The sequence below is a fragment of the Emys orbicularis genome, chromosome 1 (assembly GCF_028017835.1).
Source record: "Emys orbicularis isolate rEmyOrb1 chromosome 1, rEmyOrb1.hap1, whole genome shotgun sequence".
Classification (NCBI taxonomy): Eukaryota; Metazoa; Chordata; order Testudines; family Emydidae; genus Emys; species Emys orbicularis.
In genome coordinates, this window is record NC_088683.1 from 248,648,860 (window position 1) to 248,663,423 (window position 14,564).

General features: G+C 43.8%; 1 protein-coding gene across 1 annotated transcript in view; it reads left to right on the forward strand.

The window, feature by feature from the left end:
* EIF5B (eukaryotic translation initiation factor 5B) overlaps positions 1–14,564 on the forward strand; it is a 68,562-nt gene that overhangs the window by 20,869 nt on the left and 33,129 nt on the right. Inside the window, exons 8-10 of the mRNA XM_065412646.1 lie at positions 1,757–1,840; positions 8,086–8,172; positions 13,888–14,183. Of these exons, the coding sequence (XP_065268718.1) occupies positions 1,757–1,840; positions 8,086–8,172; positions 13,888–14,183 (467 nt within the window). The remainder of the gene's footprint in view (positions 1–1,756; positions 1,841–8,085; positions 8,173–13,887; positions 14,184–14,564) is intronic.

Genomic DNA, 14,564 nt, shown 5'->3' on the forward strand with positions numbered 1-14,564 from the left:
GAGATTCTGCGGCCTGCATTGTGCAGGAGATCGGACTAGATGATCATATTGGTCCCTTCTGACCTTAAAGTCTATGAGTCTATGTACATCATGAAGGCTCAGTAGATGGTGGCATGAATGTATAGCTTGAGTTTTTAACTCTTTAAACATCAGGGATTATAGTGTTCTAAATTTACTGATATTTCTGAAGTGAAAAAGCAGTTAAGCTTTATCCTAAAGAAATAAGAGACTATTTGATTTATTTTTGTGCCCTTTATCAATGAACCTGTAAAGTGTGCCAGGTTACTGATTCAGAAGAAAATCTTTTTTGCGTTCTGAAAACTGGTAAATGCTGACTTCTAAAATCTCTCTTAGATCTAGTTATTTGTATAATTATTAGAACTTTTGAGCACATAAAACATAACTTTTGCAGTACAAACTTGAGAAATTAACTCCCTTTATTCAGGGAAAATGGGTGTACTCTAGCATGTGTCACTCCTTTAGCACTCTGCTCAAAATGACACTTTCATTGTGGTCCATGGATGGGGCTGCAAAGTTATTGCCGTGCACTTCCTTTGATCTCTAATGATCGTCCACTGATGACCATGAAAGATTTGCACAAAGATTGAAGATAGCATATGGCTTTTAATTTTTTTTTTAAAAAACCCTATAATCTTCAGTTAATAAAACTACTGTCCTGTGGGAGAAAATGATGCAGTTCCTGGTTAGGGCCAGCACTCTTTGCCTTTTGGCCATTTCCACATGCAGTTTGCACCTTATGATTTTCAAGCACAATTACAATAATTGTGTTTGCAGATTAGGGACACAGTTGTATACTTACATAGTCTGCAAATCTGATTCGTATCCTTAGGTTTAAGGGAGAACACCCTATTGAAGGTAAAAGGGGGTTGATGCCCTCTGTGAGCTTTTTCAAAGACAATGCTGTATCAGTTGTACTACTTTTTGTTTTTAACACAATCTTTCCGACTAATTGCCAGAAACTTTCATCTTCCATAAAATAAATATAATGAGGGCAGGTGCTCACATTCTGAAACATTGGAGTCTGTCAGAGCACCTGGATATAGATATCTGATGGATTGCATGTAGCTAAATGGTTGACATTCCTGCTTTACAGTTCTCCTATGGTTACGATTGTTACAGCTTTTTCAGCATAATATCAATAATATGCCAAAAGAGTTTTAAGTGAAATATGGACACACCTTTAACATCTAAAACATTCTTTTTTTTAATCATGCTGAACTGTAACTAGCCATTTTTCCTTTGTGAGAAGGATAGTGCTTTGATAATTAAGAAAGTAATCATCAATTTAAATTACTTTTTAGTAATGATTTATTTTCTCTTTTTTTGGTTGGGGAATGGCGAGAGATCTGATAACTTATTTGTATTACATCTTATTGTATGTTTCTGATAATGCAGGGAACTCTGAGATGAACCTTGATTTTTTTTTTGTGAATGGGTGGTAATCCTTTTTAGCCAATAATTGACCCAACATTTGTCCACTTTCAAGCTAGTTTGTTGTTTGAGAATGCATAGCTTTGGGAGCTGCTTGTTTAACCTTCTGTTTTAGATCAACAGGTTCATGCATTTTGGTTTGATCTTCCTAAAATGTAGTGGTGGTTTTGTTTTCTTGGTAATAGTTTGGCTTTAAAATGGTATCCAGTGGTAAAATGTATCTAACCAAGTTGATAGTATCCCTCTAGGCATTATTCTCAGAGACAGTATAGCAGTGATTTTGTATATTTCCTTGCAATATCAGAAACCATGGAGGTGACCTCCCCAACTGAAGAAGTTGTCGAACCAGTTACACCAGTACAAGAAGAGATTCCTCTTTCAGAACCAGGTTGGTAGTAATATTAAACAATCAACTAAAACAATTAATAAAGCATATGTTGCCTGGCATAGTCATTTAAAATATTCTCAGTTAGAAATTTCAGAAACCTCTCACCTGCACTACTGGGAGAGTTGGAGCCAGAGAGGTTTTTTTGGGTTTTTTTTGGTCCTCTCATTGTCAAGAGGACTAGATTCCAAAGGATTTTGTTTTCAGAAATGCTGAGCAGTTTAGTTTCCCAAGCCAATCCATACAAACAGGTGAAGAGCAGGAATGTACTCCACTGGTGTGCAGAAAACAATGCTTTTAAGATGTGGCCTTTGTAATGGGAAGTATTAAACTCATGATTGTCCTTTACTAAGTGATCCACCTTAACATTTTTGATGAGCAATAGAGTGAGGATAATAAACAAAGAGCCATGCTTTAAGCAGCTTGCTACGTTTTTTAAACTTGCTGCTGCAACACATCCTGGTCCATAGTCCTTAGTATGGAGGACCAGGAATTTTATAACCACTCCACATCTCCCTTTTTTTATAATAAAAAGGTTTAAAACTGAAATTATAAATCAATGTATATACACACAATTCACAATAAATTTCAAATTCCTTAAAACTATTTATATTACTGCGTCCACTTATTAATTGCATTTCAGTAGTCCTGAGGATTATTCTAAAGATCAAGTGTTTGAAAGAGTCCGATTAGTCTTCCAGACCACGTTCTCTCATCTTTTGAGTTTGTGCATGGAGTCCCCCTGTGGAGGAGAGAGACATCCTGACAGAGTAACTGCAGGTCCCAGATCCTCTTTGTGGTGTTTGGAAATGTGAAGATGAATCTGATACCTCTGGAGAAGTCTTTTTGGAATCTCCACCCTTTAGGATCTGAGAGCTTCTGACAAGTTCTGAACAATTCCAAATATCAGGGAGTTTTTGAGCCAAACTTTGTTCCCTGGTCTCAGTTCAGGTAGTTCTTCTTCTTTTCAGTGCCAAACATAAAAATTCAGCAGTAACAAAACTTCAATTTCAGCATCCCATTTTAAAATTCCTTCAGGTTGGGCCACTTAAGTTTAAGCTGCATTGGTGCCACAGGTAAAGGTGTCCTTTGTCATCTTCCTATCAGAAGTTCTATAGGAGAAAGTCCAGATGCAAGTTTTGTTGACCAGCCAGGAGTGCTTTATATGGGTCGACTGATTTTTGCAGAAGTTGTTTTAACTGCTTTCTCCATCCCCCTGTTACTCTGGGGGGTAATGTGGTCTACTTGCATGACGATCAAAATCAAAGTCCTAATGCTAGGAAGGTTTCAGAGGTAAATTGAGGCCCATTATCAGACATGAGGACTTCAGGAACTCCACATCTTGCAGATACTGATTTTAGTTTTTGGATGATCTGTGCTGAAGAGATCTGTACAAGTATAGCCAAATCAATATAACTGGAGAAGGAATTGAATACAAAAATGTATGTATGTCTTTTTCCTGAAAAACAAATCTGTGACTATCTGCTGCCAAGGTCTGTCATGTGTCTTAGTAGAGAGTAATGGTTCTGGTGTGGGTTTTTTTGTCTTGTTTTTTTCATTTCCCCCCTTTTTATGTATCTCGCAGCCATCTACAAAGGTCTGAATTTGCCTATTCAGACCAGGTCTCTATATGGATTGTTTTGCTTGTGTTCTGCACTTGTTTATACCTTGCTCTCCTCCATGGATTTTGGAGAGCATCCCTTTCTCAAGTACCATAGTGCTAAGAATACTCTGTCCTTTCAGAAGCAGGCCATTGGCCATGTGTGAAGATCATTTACATCCTGCCAATGTGGTGTTAGGTCTGTTGGAAGTTGACTCCTTCAAACTTCCCCCCCCCCCACCCTTTTTGGCAAGTCTCATCCTTTAATTTTTCATCTCTGTTTGCTAAAGTTGGCTGTCAGACAAGGTCAATGTAGACTTTGACATCTTTCTCTAAAGCTGTTTCTTCTTCTTGGTGGCTGCTGTAGCCTATAGGATGGTTCAAGTTAAGAAATAAGAAGTTGGAGCGTAAATTAACCTAAACATCATTGTTAGATGTAGTATCAGAAATTGAAGTTGTTAGTGTGAGAAGTTAGAGATAAGTTGGAGAGAGTGTGTTATGGGAAAGTAAGAGTTAGCAAGGACATGATCCAGGGTTATGTTACTGTTATGTTTTTGGTTATAGCTGGCTTAATGTGTAAAGAGCCAGTAAGAAGGTGGTAGAAATACAATTATGGTAAAAGGCCGTTTAATGTTAATTAGTGGTATAATAGAATATAAAAAGAGCAGTGTTGCTAAATTGCAGGAAAGCTCCAATTTATATTTTTTTAAAAAGGTCCCATTAGTTTCCAGGATTATAAGGCTATACTTCACTCTGTTATCAATAGATTGATCACCCCATTGATACACTTCATCTTTGATAGTAAGTATAATTGTGGTATTATGTAAGTAATAACTGCATGCTTATTTGCTTAACTAATCATTTTTTCTTTTAATAAAGTTTGATTGTATCATTCAAAGTGACACCTAGTGTTCCTTTACTGAATAAATTTTCTGTAACTGACCAGGAAGCTTGAACCTCAAAACTAAATTGAGTTTTACTGCAGCATTATCTTTAACAGCTTAATATTAATTGGGAACATTTCAGCATAAAGGTTACAAAAGATTACACTGCTCAATTTGGGCTCTAGACAGAGCATATGCTGCAGCGCTTTCCCTGGTATGCGGTCAGTGTTGGGGAAACAAATCACATCAGCTGTAGTAGAAATCTTTGAATCAAAGAGGGAAGGTTAATCCTGTTGGTTTTGAACCCAATAATACCTCTAAGGGCTTGTGGGCTGTTTCCATGTTAAAATTCAAGCCAAACGGATATGGACTGAGCTGTTCACAGGCCCAAGTGGCTGCTAGAGCTTCCTTTTCCACTGCATGACTATGAACTGCAGTAATAAATCTCAGCTGTTTTTCCCCCTTCTTCCTGGCACCTCCTATTAAATTTGGCCCTTTCATATATTCTATTGTCTGCCCATGAAATGGGCATCAAAAGCCTCTTTCACTTTGAAGTATTCTTTCTTTTCCTCATCAGTGAGGGGTAGAAGACATAGGATACCATCAGCAGCACTACCCAAGGCAAATATCAGGGCATTTACCTGGTATTCTTATGCTTTCCCTGTTAAGCCAAAAGTCATCTGGAATTGTTCCATTCTCCTGATCCGACAAGGCTAGTGCCTGAGTTTCCAAAATCAAACTTCTTTAACAGAGCCATTTGTGCTATGGACTCCATTGCTGTGCTGAGACAGGGCTTTGCCTCCTTCCTGCTGTAGCTTTCATAGGTCTCTTCCCTGATTTTCCACTTTCCCCACTCACTCACCATTCTGACAGTCTGGGGGTCTCTTTTCTTTCCTTTACTCCTCCTGTAGAGAGAGATTCGCCTCGTTCTGACCCAATGTGGTGTGAAGACATAAACCCAGAGAGCCATGCTTGAAGCAGCAACTAAAGAACTTCCTCAGTGGGAAGTTCCTACGTTTATTAAGCTCCCCACTGCAATCCATTCTGGTCCTCTCTGCTAACTGTGGAGGACCAGGAGCTCTATAACCACTCCACAATAGATACATGTGCTCTTGAAATTCTTCCATAATGTCAATATTCTCCCCAGTAGATCCACCTACGTGTGCTGGGGTATTGAAACTACTACTTTATTGCTTATGATTGTACAGAAACCTGAGCAGCTGTACTCTTCTGGGGAAAATATTTGTTTCTTATTAAGCCTCTGGTTCTTGAAAAGGAGGTTCAGGTTCAAACAATACATTTGTTTGAAACAGGGCTGGCACTGATGAAAAACTTTCAGCTTTGTGAGAGCTTGACTTAGTTTTTGGTGGGCATTATACATCTGGAATAGAGCAAATAAGAGTTTCAGATCAATTTTTTTCACTGCCCTCTCTCAATTGTAGACTGAGCTGTATCCCACTCACCATAAAAGATAAGGGGTGGCTGTGACGGCTCCAAGACTCTGAAATTTGCTTTTCCTCTTGGTCTGAAATAGCCCAAATTTAATGTATTCAGTGGTGTTACAGCTATGTCAGTTCCAGGAAATAATATCCTGGGACTGACACGGCTACATTACCACATCAAAAAACAAAAAAACCCAAACCCCACCTTGTCTTTCTAATAGCCCAAATTGGTGACCTTACGGACACTCTACAAAAAAAAAAATCTATTTAATAAGATTTTTGGAAAGGGCTGAAACGATAAAAGTTGGGAAGGAATCTCTATAGGTGTGTGTCTGTCTGATTTCTTGTTGGAATGATTATTTTAATATTACTGGGGTTTTGTTATGTTGTATAACTAATGTCTTAAGGTGTACAGAGCTTTGAATAAGCATCTCTTCTTTTACCATTTTAAATCTAAATAGGCATATAACCCCCCCTCCCAAAAACAACAACAACAAAAAAAAAAACCCACAGCTCACCATGGGACCAAAATCTTCTTTTGCTTATCTTTGGTACCTCTCTTTACTCCTGAGGGCATTCTGTGCCAAAAAATTAAAAATTCTGTGCACAATATTTTAAAATTCTGCAAGTTTTATGTGTTGTTAAATAAATGCAGAGGCTCCAGCATGGCAGTGGGGAGCACAGGCCACTTGCAGCACAAAGGTGGGAGATCACCCTGCAGGCCCTCCCGCCTCCCAAAACCCCCACCCCGGGACAATGACTCAGTGGTGAGGCTGCACCCAACCCTCATACAGCACAAGGCCTGGGCTTGCCCCAGAAACACCTTGGGGCCATGCTCCTCCGCACTAGACAGGCTCAACCAGGCAGGATCCAAGTTTGGAGGGGCTCAGTGTGGGGGGGATCCAGGTGTGGGGTGAGAGGACTCCGTGTGCATGCAGCTCGCTGGGGGTCTAGGTGTGGGGGGAATCTGGATGCACAGAGGCTCGGTGCGGGGTGGTTCCAGGTGCAGGGGCAATGGGACTCTGCAGGAACTTCCAGGTGAAGGTGGTTGGGTCTCAACGGAGAGATCTGGGTATGGGGGTCTCAGCGGTGGGGCTGGGTGCTGGGGAAGTGAGGCTTGGTGGGGTGGGGGTCTGGGTGCAGCTAGTTGGGGGTTAGTGGCATGGGAGTCTGGATGTGGGGTGCAGGGGGTGGGGGTCTGGAGGTAGGGGGTTCAGTGGGGTGGGGTTCAGGTATGGAGGGCTAGGGGGGGTTCTGGATGTACCAGGTGAGGCTTGGCAAGGGTGTCTGAATATGGGAGGTCCAGCTGCACGGGGGTGGGTGGATGGGGGAGCAGCTCCCTGTACAGTGATCCCTCCCCCCACAGCTGAGGAGCGATGCGGGGAGGATGCTGAGCTTCCTGCAGCTGGGAGAGGTTTCTGGGCATGGGTCTGACACAGCCCCAGCAACTCCTTGCAGGGGAAGAGGAAGTCTCATCCTCTCCTGTCTCCAACTCGGACTAGCAGCTGATCCTGGCTCAGGGTAGGAGCCACTGGCTGTGGTGTCCCTAGCCGTGTGGTGATTTACCTCTCTGCTGGCTGCTCCGGGTGCCTGAAACGATGTACCTGTGCTGCTAGGGAGTGGTGCATGACTGCTTTTGCAGCTTCCCTTTGCTTTCCTGACAGCCATTTTTCTGCAGGGAAGCAAAGAAATCTGCAGGGGACATGAATTCTGTGCACGCGCAGTGGCACAGAATTCCCCCAGGAGTATCTCTTACATGTGGATAATTATTAATTGCGAACTATTCTATTAAGGACATGTGGCTCTTGACACAGGTGCATGTGATACAGCAGCCAAATACTAGACTAACAAAGAAATCTTGTGCAAAGAGCAGAGGCCTTCAGAGATGAGTTCTCTGAGATGTAAGCAAGCTTTTTTGAATAGATAAGGACTATCACAAATTCATTAGTAGGATGGATCTGTTACCCAAAATGCTGGATTGTATGATCTCACAAAAGGAGAGTGGATTTATTTCTTGGGGGCATAATATGTTACTGAGGACTACTACATAGACTAGCATGTCTTATTGTCCATTTCCCCCCCCCCCCCCTTAACCCATAATGAATTCTCTGGGGAACTCCGCAACACTAGAATCTGAAAATTCTAGAGCTACTCTGTAATGCTAGTTTTGTGAGCTTAAAAGAGTTAGTTGCCACTTTGCCATAAGAAAAATAAGTCTCTCAAAATTTTCATTTTGGTCATCTGCTGGTATTTCTTGCACTTTTATATAACATGGATATTGTAATCCTAGTGAAGATTTATTCATATATGGAATTCTTTCAGTTTCAGAAGAAAAGGAGGAAGAAGAAATGGCAGATGCGGGTTTGGATGACTGGGAAGCGATGGTCAGTGATGAAGAGAGAGAAAAAGGTGGGTGTGTGAGAGTAGTTTGGTAGTGTTTTTATATCCAGGACAAGTTTAACATTATTAGTTAACAGTATGTGCTGATTATTATGACCACATCAGATCCATCTACCTATCTCTAGTTAGAGAATTGTCTCTCTTCCTTCTCTCCCTCCCCTCTCTTCTCCCCCCCCCCCCCAACCAGGAGAAAAGGAGGTGAAAGATAAAGCAACTGTGATAGGGTATGAGTTTAAGATTTTTATCATGATTGACAACTTTTAGAAATTATTCAAAATCCTGTCCAGTGAGTGACTTTGTTGGTGTGTGTGTGTGTTTGCGGAGGTGGTGGTGAGGGGATTTAGGTTTAGATTCACAAAGCGATTTAGATGTGGGGACACTGATTGTCTTTGCGCCTGGGAAATAACTGCGATTCACAAACCCTGAGTGAGTTTAGTGCCTATGCTCCCTATACAATGAATGGGGAGAGACAGGTTCCTCACAATGGGATTCACAAAAGCTTGGTGGCTCCTTGCCTGAGGTACCCAGTGGGAGATGCCAAGGTTAGGGGTGTGTACTAAGCCTTGCCCCCTCTCAGAGATAGGGTCCTAAGTCCAGGCTTCAGGGAGGTGCCTCCCTTTGCTTGGGATTTTCAGCTGCAAACCCTCTCTTGTTGTTAGGCACTTACACTGTTTTTCCCAAGAATGCCAGGAATGGGAGAGGAGGAGGATGACCTCCTTCAGAACTTCTAGCTAGTGGTTAGTGTGCCCACCTGGGGCATGAGACACCCCCCCCCCCCCCCAGTTCAAGTTCCCCTTCTGCTTGAACAGGAGAAACCAGTTCAAATCCTATCCAACACTTCTCAGGTGAGTGAGTGCCCTTACCACTGAGCTATGGGATTCTGATGTAAATTATTAGTAAATATTAGTGAGGGGCTCCCTCACTCTCCTATTGAAGCTGTTCCACTGTAGATAAATAATGAAAGAATCATGTCTGTGTTGCTCTACCCTGTAGCATTGCTCTCTTGTTTCCCATCTAGAAGGAAGGATTCTGCCAAATACAGAATTCTCCCCACTTGGCTACCTTTTCACGAGTGTAGAGTACATATTCCCAGGATCCTACATTGGGCCTCTGTGCTTCAGTGGAAGTAGCTGTCTTGAGCTCCCACTGAGAATAGCTATGAAGTGGCTGGCTTGATGCATTGAACTGGCATATTTGTGGGCAGTCAGCAGGATAGCAACAAGCTGTTCACATATTGCCTGAGCAGCTGTAGAGGTGATGTATGCAGCAATGATGGAGTTGCCTTCTTCAGCTGCCCAGTCCTTGGGACATTGGCAGAGGCTAAATACTTGGGAACAATTCCCAGCATCCAAAGCAGTCCTAGTCAAACCATGACTGTTAATTCTTGTTTTCTCTTGGGGGATGTGGCACCCCTTGGCAACAAGCTGTGGGACCCTCTTCAAAGCCACATCTGTTGCGGATGGGGTAGGCTGGGGTGTTTGTGCCCGCTTGTGATGTTGATATTTACCATCTGAGGGCACAAAGGGAGCATAGCCCCAGCCATCTCAGTTCTTTCACTGCAGAGAGCAGAAGGGGAGCCTCTGCCTCTCAGCCGTGATACCTAAATCCTTAGGGTTACCCCTAAAGATGTGGTCTAGCAGTAAGAGTCGTACCCCATCACAGGCAGACATCCTTGTGGTACTGGACTGTTTGTTGCACCTCCAGTCCCAAGGTCTTGTTAGTCTCTCTGAAAGTCCACTTTACTGCTTTCTTAGCCAATCACCAGCCAGTGGAAGGAAAAATATATTCCCATCCCACAGTAGCCAGATTTTTAAAGGATTTACTAATAATTTCCCCAGCAAGAGAAACATTCACATTCCTTGGATTTAAATTTAGTGCTCACCAAGTTAAGGGAGGGTCTCCCTTCGAATCTCTCAGGGATGTTCCCTTAGAAAACCTGTCTTTGAAAACAGCATTCTTTAGAGCAACCACACCAGTGAGAAGAGTTGATGAGCTCTAAGCTCTAGTGATTACTCCTCCCTGTGCAGTAGTGCCCAAAGAAAGTGGTGCTTAGACCTCACAATAGCTTCCTATCTTAAGTGGTATCTGGCTTCCACCTTAGCCAATATATTTTCCTCTTGTGTTCTTTGACCAGTGATACTCAGACCTCAGAGGTTCAGGAGCCAAATTAGCAATCAACATTACCCAAAAGAGCCACAGTAGTGTGAATTTATTGTTTCATTGGCTATAGTACTATATATTCATATTTAAACAGTATGACAAGGAAAATATTTAGGTTTGCAAAATGACTGACCAAGTATTACTATTTTATCAACTACAGTTGGCTAATAACATAGTAAAAGCATCCTGATTGGTTAATAACATAGTCTGGTTAATAGTTAAATCACAGTGGTTTAATATCATGTGCTGCCAAGAGCCACATTAAAGAATTATTTGTGGCTCATGAGACGACTGTATGCCTATCCAGGGGAAATAAATTGTCATACTTTATAAGAAAAAAGAGCCCTTTGTTTTTACCTCAAGTAAACAAAACCCGTTAGACAGGCATGTGGGTAAAGCTGTCAGGGAGAGCCTGTCTCTACACAGGTTATCTGAGTTATATAGAACTCGAAGGACCAGTATCTTACAGGGTTAAGGACTTAGGGCATGGCTACACTTGCAGTTGTAGAGCGCTGGGAGTTAAACCAGCCTTCGGACACCGCCGCAGGGAAAACGCTGCCGAGTGTTTACACTCTCAGCTGGAAGCGCACTGGAGTGGCCACATTAGCAGTTCTTGCAACGCCACAAAGAGCAGTGCATTGTGATGGCTATCCCAGCATGCAAGTGGCTGCAACGTGCTTTTCAAATGCGGGGGGTGGGGTGAAGTGTGACAGGGAGTGTGTGTGTATGTGGGGGGGAGAGAATGGGTTTTTGGGGGGCTGAGAGCATGTCAGCATGCTGTCTTGTAAGTTCAGACAGCAGCAGACCCTCTTCTCTCCCCCCCCCTCCCCCCCGCGCCTCTCTCACTCACTCAAAGCAAGCAGCATTCCTTTGTCCCGGAGCAGATAAGCATGCCGGCTGTCAGAAACGGGCTTTGAAAGGGCATATCCGCATTCCTACAGCGAGTTCAAAACAATGACAAGAGTGGCCACTTGACTTAAGGGGATTATGGGATGTTTCCAGAGGTCAATCAGAGCGCAGTAATGCAACACCTCGTTCACACTGGCGCCGCGCTCCAGCGGGGGCGCAGCAAACGTTATTCCACTCTCCGAGGTGGAGTACCAGCAGTGCTGTAGCCGCAGAGTCACAGCGCTCTACGTGCCTTGCCAGTGTGGACGGGCAGTGAGCTAATGTGCCCAGGGCTCCTTTATTGCTCTGTAACTCGCAAGTGTAGCCAAGCTCTTACTTGACTAGAGACACTGCAGCTTGTGTGGAATATGTTAAGCACAACTCACTAGTGGAGTTATGTAGAGCAATGTGAAGTTTGGTGTGTCCCACCTCCAGGCACTGCTCTTTATACTTGCATCATGATCCAGTGGTCTGTTTGGGAGAATGGTTCAACAGTGCATAGCTTGGGATAAACTCCTCACCCAGATTCCTCCTGGGCAGTACTATTCGCTAGTCTGAGTAGGAAAGCTCAGAGGACTCTGAAGAAAGAAGTTGCTTGCTAGTAACTGTTGCTCTAAGTCTACTCTATGTATCCACACTTCCTGCCTACCACCTCCTCTGTCTGAGATTTCTTTATGTACTTAGGACTCTGGTTTAAGAGAAGGAATTAAGAGGGTTGGGGGTGCACTCGCTTACACAGCCTCAGACTTCAAATGTCAGTGTCACAAGAGTGCACTTGCACACCCCTCCAGCAGACACAGCTTTGAAGAGAGCTTTGTAGTTCATCTCCAAGGGGGGGTGCCATATTCAACAAGTATGAATACACATAGGCGTCTTTCAAAGCAATTGTAACTAGTAAGAAACCTCCCTTTACGGGGGCATTCTACTGGAAAATATACTTTTTCTTTAAACTATCTTTAAAATGTTTTAGTCTTGACAATGTTTGTAAAGCTTTAGTCACTTGTACACTAATTACAAATTCCTTGAGTTCTAGAAACTTTCAAAAGCATCTTTCTAATGAAAAATTGATTGACTCCAAATTGAACTTGCTAGATTTGGAGTGTTAGTCCTTTACTCCTAAGGGCATTCTGCACCAAAAAATTAAAAATTCTGCACACAGTATTTTAAGAGTCTGGAAAATTTATTTTGTCAAATAAATGTGGAGGCTCCAGCATGGCATTGGGGAGCACAGGCCACTGGCTGCACAGAGGTGGGAGATCACTGTGAAGCTCCGACCCAGGACACAGACTTAGTGGTGAGGCTGCACCCAAACCTGACACAGCGCAAGGACCGGGCCTGCTCCAGGAACACCCCAGGGCCCTGCCCTTCCATGCCAGGTGCACCAGGTGTGGACAGGCAGGCTCAGCAAGGAAGGATCCAAGTGTGGAGGGGTTTAGTGTGGGGGGGGGATCCAGGTGTGAGTTGAGAGGGTTCTGCGGGGGGCAGTCTGGGTGCGGGTGGCTCAATGGAGGATCTGGGTGCAGGAGGGATCTGGCTGCACAGGGCTTGTTGGGGGATTCTGGGTGTAACGGTAATGGCACTCTGCAGGGGGATCCAGGTGAAGGTGGTTGAGGCTCAGTGCGGGTGTGTCTGGGGCGGGGAATAGAGCTGGGTATGGGGAGGGCTCAGTGGGGGGTCCAGATGCTGGGGGAGAGGGGCTCAATGCGGTGTGGATCCAATGCAGCTGGTTGGGGCTTGGTGGGGTGGGGATCCGGGTACGGGAGGCTTGATGGGGTTGGGGCTGATCTGGGGGGGGGGAGGGAGGAGGGTGTTGTTCTGAATGTGAGGGGGTGGCTCTGGCTATGAGGGGGTCTGGATGTATGGGGGTTGGGTGGATGGGGGAGCAGCTCCCTCTACAGGGATCCCTTCCCCTGCCTCTGAGGAACAATGGGTGCAGGAAGCGGGGGAGGGGGCAGTTTGCAGAGCTTCCTGCAGCTAGGGGAGAAATCTGGGGGTGGGTCTGACCCAGATACCATGCGGGGGAAGAGGAAGTCACATCCTGCCCATCCAGAACTAGCAGCTGAGCCCGACACAGGGTAGGAGCCACTGGTCTTCCCCAGTCCTGCCCCCTGCAGTGACTTACCTCTCTGCCAGCTGCCCTGAGCACCCAAAACATACTGCTGGGGAGGGTCGCATGAGCACTCTTGTGGCTTCCCTTTGCTTCCCCATCAAAGTCATTTTTCCGCAGGGAAGCAAAGAAATCTGTGGGGGACATAAATTCTACACATGTGCAGTGGTGCAGAATTCCCCCAGGAGTAGTTCTTGCCTGCACTGACTGTATGTGAATTTATAAGTGAAGTGCGTGGTGTGTAATTGAATAGAGACATCTTATTACTCCAGGTATTTGGGAAAGGGCTCGTTAGGTCAGCAGGGATCATTCTTGATGGGTGCACTGACTGTATTGCAGTGCTTTGTTTTGATTTTTCACGTTTGCTGCTTTGACTGGCTCTAAATTTAGAAGTTTATTCCCATACTTAGTGCAGCTGAATTATTCCTTCACACGGATAAAACAAAATTAGTCCATGTTCTGTTTATACAATGAAACCTGATCTCAGTTACTACTTCTCTTTATGGTGGTTTTTGGGGATGTGATCTTGACAGAGTATTTTACTTCAGTTTTATCTCTCCTCTTGCCAGAGGTAAAACCTGTCCACATTGAAGTCAAGGAACACAATGAAGTGGAAGAGGAAGATGAGGAAGAGGATGATGACGAGGAGGAAGAGAGTGAAGAGTCTGAAGATGGAGAAAGTGAGGGAAGTGAAGATGAAGATGAAAAGACTTCAGATGAGAGAGAAACAGAGTCTCAAGCTGTTGGAAAACAATCGGTAGAGAAAAAGCCAAGCAAAGAAATAAGCTCCGATTCAGAATGTGATTCTGATGATGATCGTACAAAAGAAGAGCTTCTTTATGACAAAGCTAAGCGGAGAATTGAGGTATCTAGACGCAGCTTTGTCTCGAGAAGCTTATCTGTGTGGCATGAAAAATCTTGGGGATTTTAGTGGATGTTCAACCATACTTGTCTAAATTACTTTAAAAATAATACTGTGTCATAACTTCTAATCTATGAGTGGGCAAAGTAATATCTTTTATAGGACCACTTCTGTTGGTGAAAGAGACGAGCTTTTGAGCTTACACAGAGCTCTTTTTCAGGTCTGTGTAAGCTCGAAAGCTTGTCTTTTTCACCAACAGAAGTTGGTCCTATAAAAGACATTACCTAACCCACCATGTCTCTCTAATATCCTGAGACAGACATGACTACAACAACATTGCAAACAATATGTTAGTGCATGTGTCCATAGCTGTCTGCAGTGAAC